This window comes from Vigna angularis, chromosome 11, assembly GCF_016808095.1.
Source record: "Vigna angularis cultivar LongXiaoDou No.4 chromosome 11, ASM1680809v1, whole genome shotgun sequence".
Taxonomy (NCBI): Eukaryota; Viridiplantae; Streptophyta; class Magnoliopsida; order Fabales; family Fabaceae; genus Vigna; species Vigna angularis.
The window spans coordinates 21,181,354-21,185,284 of NC_068980.1; the positions used below are offsets into that span (position 1 = coordinate 21,181,354).

The following is a 3,931-nucleotide window of genomic DNA, read 5'->3' on the forward strand; positions in this document are numbered from 1 at the left end:
TTGAAAGATGATAATGGAAGAGTGTTTGTGTGGTGCTCACATTGGTCGAGCTTGCTGACGAAGAGATGGTGAACAAGAAGAAAAAATGACACGGTGCTCAGCGAAGGAACCTGGATGGCGGGGCAAAGCTTCCAAAGCAGTTATTGAGGACGCCGCATGAGGTTGTGCAGCCTGCGAAAGGAGGCAGGGATTTGATGAGCGTGTTCTCATAGCCATGCAGGGAGGCACAGACGGAGCCATTGAAGACGTGGACACTGGTGACGGAGTGGTAGTTTCGGAGGCGGTATTCGCCACTGATGATGCTGAAACCGGTCACAGAGCGGTCGTCATTGAGGATGTCGAGCCACTCGGCGCTGATAGCGGAGGGGAGGCCAGATATAACCTTGACGTTATGACCATGGTGGAAGGGATTTCTGGTTATTTCAATCTTCCATTATCCCCGTGTAAGGAGTTTCTTGTATGCTCATGTTGGAAACCCCTTTGTTTAGACTTCTTGGTTGGATGGCAATATCTCGTAATGGCTTTTCCAGCCTTTCTTTGATGAAGGACCCATCAAACTAAGCTGTTTGTGGTAATGAGAATCTGATTCACATTGTTATTGAACTAGGTAGGGCTACTGCCTATTGTGAATTGCACCGATAGTTATCTATTATGTTATATAACTATTAAATAACATATATAATAAATAAATGTTTCAGTTATAACAATTATGAATTGCACCGATACTTATAGTTATACATTATATTATATATATTTTCAATATCTATATAAAATAGTTGTTATCAATTAGATATTTAGATTTTGCGGTGGTTTATCGTAAAATTCAAACAATGCTAAATAATATAAGATTTGCAGATGCAATGAAACAATATAAGATTTACAGATGCTATGAAATAATATAAGATTTACAGATTTTTTATTATTTTATTTTCATTATGAAATATTCATATTTTTAAAATACTTGTTGATGAAAATTCAAAAATGTATCTAAACTCATTCAGATCCTATAAAATTATAAAATAAAAACAGACTTATCTTTATATTCGGTTGCGGATAAACAACTTACTAATATTGTTTACTCATATTTGATTATCCTGCTATTATCTTAACTCATAATTGGACTATTATCGGCTAGATTAATAGTCCAATTACTTATTGGTCCGTTAACACATTGACTTTGCCACGAGACTTTAATATAAATCACTAATTTATTGACCAAATTATGGCCCAATATATGATGTTAATCGATCAGCTAATTATCTTAACTGCTCGGCCCAAATATCATATTATACATATTATAAAATTATTTTAAAATAAAATACTCGGTTTCATTATTCTTAATACACCTATCAATTCTAATACTCTATTTTCTAGGTGGAAGTTATAATTGATTTAGTAAAGAATATTGTAAATTGAAAATTGATAATATTTTTGAGATATTGGATTGAAGATGAGTAAAATTTATTGTAAAATAATTTTAGTATTTATTTTAGGAAAATGACAAGATAATTAAAAGAATTGATAGCAAATTTAGTAATTAACGTAGCTTTAAAAGCTGAGAATAAATCTGATGATAACATAATAAACATGTTTCCTTTTTTTTTCTACCTATGGAAACGAAACACTTGTTCATCATCAACTCCAATGCAAGTTAGAAACATTATTTGATTAGATCCGAATAACAAGGAACTAACCCTATCCAATTTATGATAAAAAGAAGAGAAGATAAAAAGATAAAAGAGAGTCACTATATATATATGCAAGTTTGAATGAGTCATTCGGTTCACCAAAATCACAAGAACCATTGTTCTCAGATTATCATGGGAAAGTTATCAATCATGTTGCAGGGTAAGTGCAAGAACCGCAAGGAATCATCATCATGGCCATTGACAAAATGCTTTCACCACACCAATACAAGAGATACTGCCACGAGAATTGCAGAAGAATGGAACGTTGATTTTTCTGATCTCTTCATCGGGAACAGGTTTTCTCACGGTGCTCACAGTAAAATTTACCATGGCATATACAAGCAGCAACAAGTTGCTATAAAAATTTTCCAGGTAGGAGAATGTGAGGAAGAGGGAAACCTTAGATCTCTTTTGGAGACACAGTTTTTGAGAGAAGTCGCACATCTACCTCGTCTGCACCATCAGAATGTGGTGAGTTTCATAGCAGCATGCAGAGATTCTGATTCTTATTACATTCTCACGGAGTATCAACAAAAGGGTTCTTTGAGGGCACATTTGAACACGTTGGAGTCGAAGCCAATCTCTCTCAGGAAGGTCATACTTTTTGCTTTGGATATTGCTCGTGGAATGGAATATGTGCATGCACAAGGCATCATTCACAGAGACCTTAAACCTGAGAATGTGCTTGTAGATAATAACTGTAACCTCAGAATTGCTGATTTTGGCATTGCTTGTGTGGCTTCAAAGTGTGACTCATTGAGGGGAACATATCGTTGGATGGCACCAGAGATGATCAAAGGAAAATGCTATGGGAGGAAGGTTGATGTGTATAGTTTTGGGCTTATTTTGTGGGAGTTGGTGAGTGGAACACTGCCATTTGAGGACATGAATCCAGTTCAGGTTGCTGTTGCAGTAGTTCATAGGAATTCAAGGCCTGTTATTCCCACACATTGCCCACAAAGTTTGAGAGATTTGATCAATCAATGTTGGGCATTGAAACCACAGAAGAGACTTGAATTCTGTCAGATTGTTCGAGTTTTGGAGCAAATGATCAAAGACATTCTTCTCTAACAAAGGAAAGTCACAACTTCTTTCATTTCCAGATCAGTAATTCAGTGTAAAAATTACATTAATGGGTTACTCTTTTTTGGAAAGAAAGAGACGTGACTTGATCTATAATGGAGTATAGAAACTGCTACCTCTAAGATTAATCTTTTTTCTTTATCTTTTTTACGTAGAAGGAACATAATTGTGTTGCACAGATCTTGTAGCTATGCTCATTGTCATCTATAGAATGAGTTTTTGGTTGTATTCATAAAGTTGGTCATGTGCTTTAGTAGTGACCTGGTTTTTGTAATTTGTGGTACAACAGTTCCATTGTAATTATAAAAAAAGAAGAGTTGTTTTAGATATTTATATAATCTCGTGTCAATTATTTCATTTTGTTGAATGGCAAAGAAAAACATGAATTGATCGGTTGTTACAAAAAGTTTGTACATTGCAGAAGCTAAGGTGTGGTGAATATTATCTTTTGTTCTCTTTTTATTCATTAAATTTCTATCTTTATCTAATTTTCTTTTAGTTGTACAAAAGTTTCCAGTAGTTTTTACTATTCATTTGACTTTTTAATGGATCGAGGACCACTTTGCACCTTGATTTGCCTCTGTTCTGTTATATAAATAATCAAAACACAAACACATAACAAATCAAATAAAACTGTTCTTTTCACTGTACACCCTTTACAAATTATTCTTGCTTTGTAGCAAATGCTCTGATTGAACTGAAGAAGAAAACAAATAATTAATAAAAGACTTGTTGATAACATTCATTTGTATATTTTTTTTTGTTAACTGTCATGATTGGAATAGATTTGACAGATGATAATTCTATTATGCTAGTTATGGGAGGTTTTCTTCTTACCCCTTTTGATAGTTCTTTTAAGATTGCTATGGAAGTAATGCTAATGTCAAATGGGTTATGAAAAGGTTGAAGCTTTCTGCCAAAATTTGCCTTTTATGATTGTGGCAAGGTAGATGAATCCATGAATATTTGTAATTTAACATTATTTTAGTTCTTGATGTGTTCTTGTTCCAACCCAAATGATCCCAAAATTTTTAGAGATTTCTATAACATGGTTGTGAATTTGTGGTAACTTTAGAAGTATGAATAAAAATTTATAAAAATTTGACTTCTTATCCCACAGCATTTTTTTGACTGTAGGAAGTTTATGAGAAAATAGCTGG

At 33.8% G+C, this 3,931-nt stretch overlaps 1 protein-coding gene across 1 annotated transcript; it reads left to right on the forward strand.

Moving 5' to 3' along the window:
- The first annotated feature begins 214 nt into the window (after positions 1-214).
- LOC108332641 (serine/threonine/tyrosine-protein kinase HT1) lies at positions 215-2,894 on the forward strand. Its single transcript, XM_017567958.2, has 2 exons — positions 215-457; positions 1,848-2,894. Exons 1-2 carry the CDS (start codon positions 215-217, stop codon positions 2,757-2,759), a joined length of 1,155 nt encoding a protein of 384 aa, XP_017423447.1. The 3' UTR covers positions 2,760-2,894.
- Positions 2,895-3,931: the final 1,037 nt, after the last annotated feature.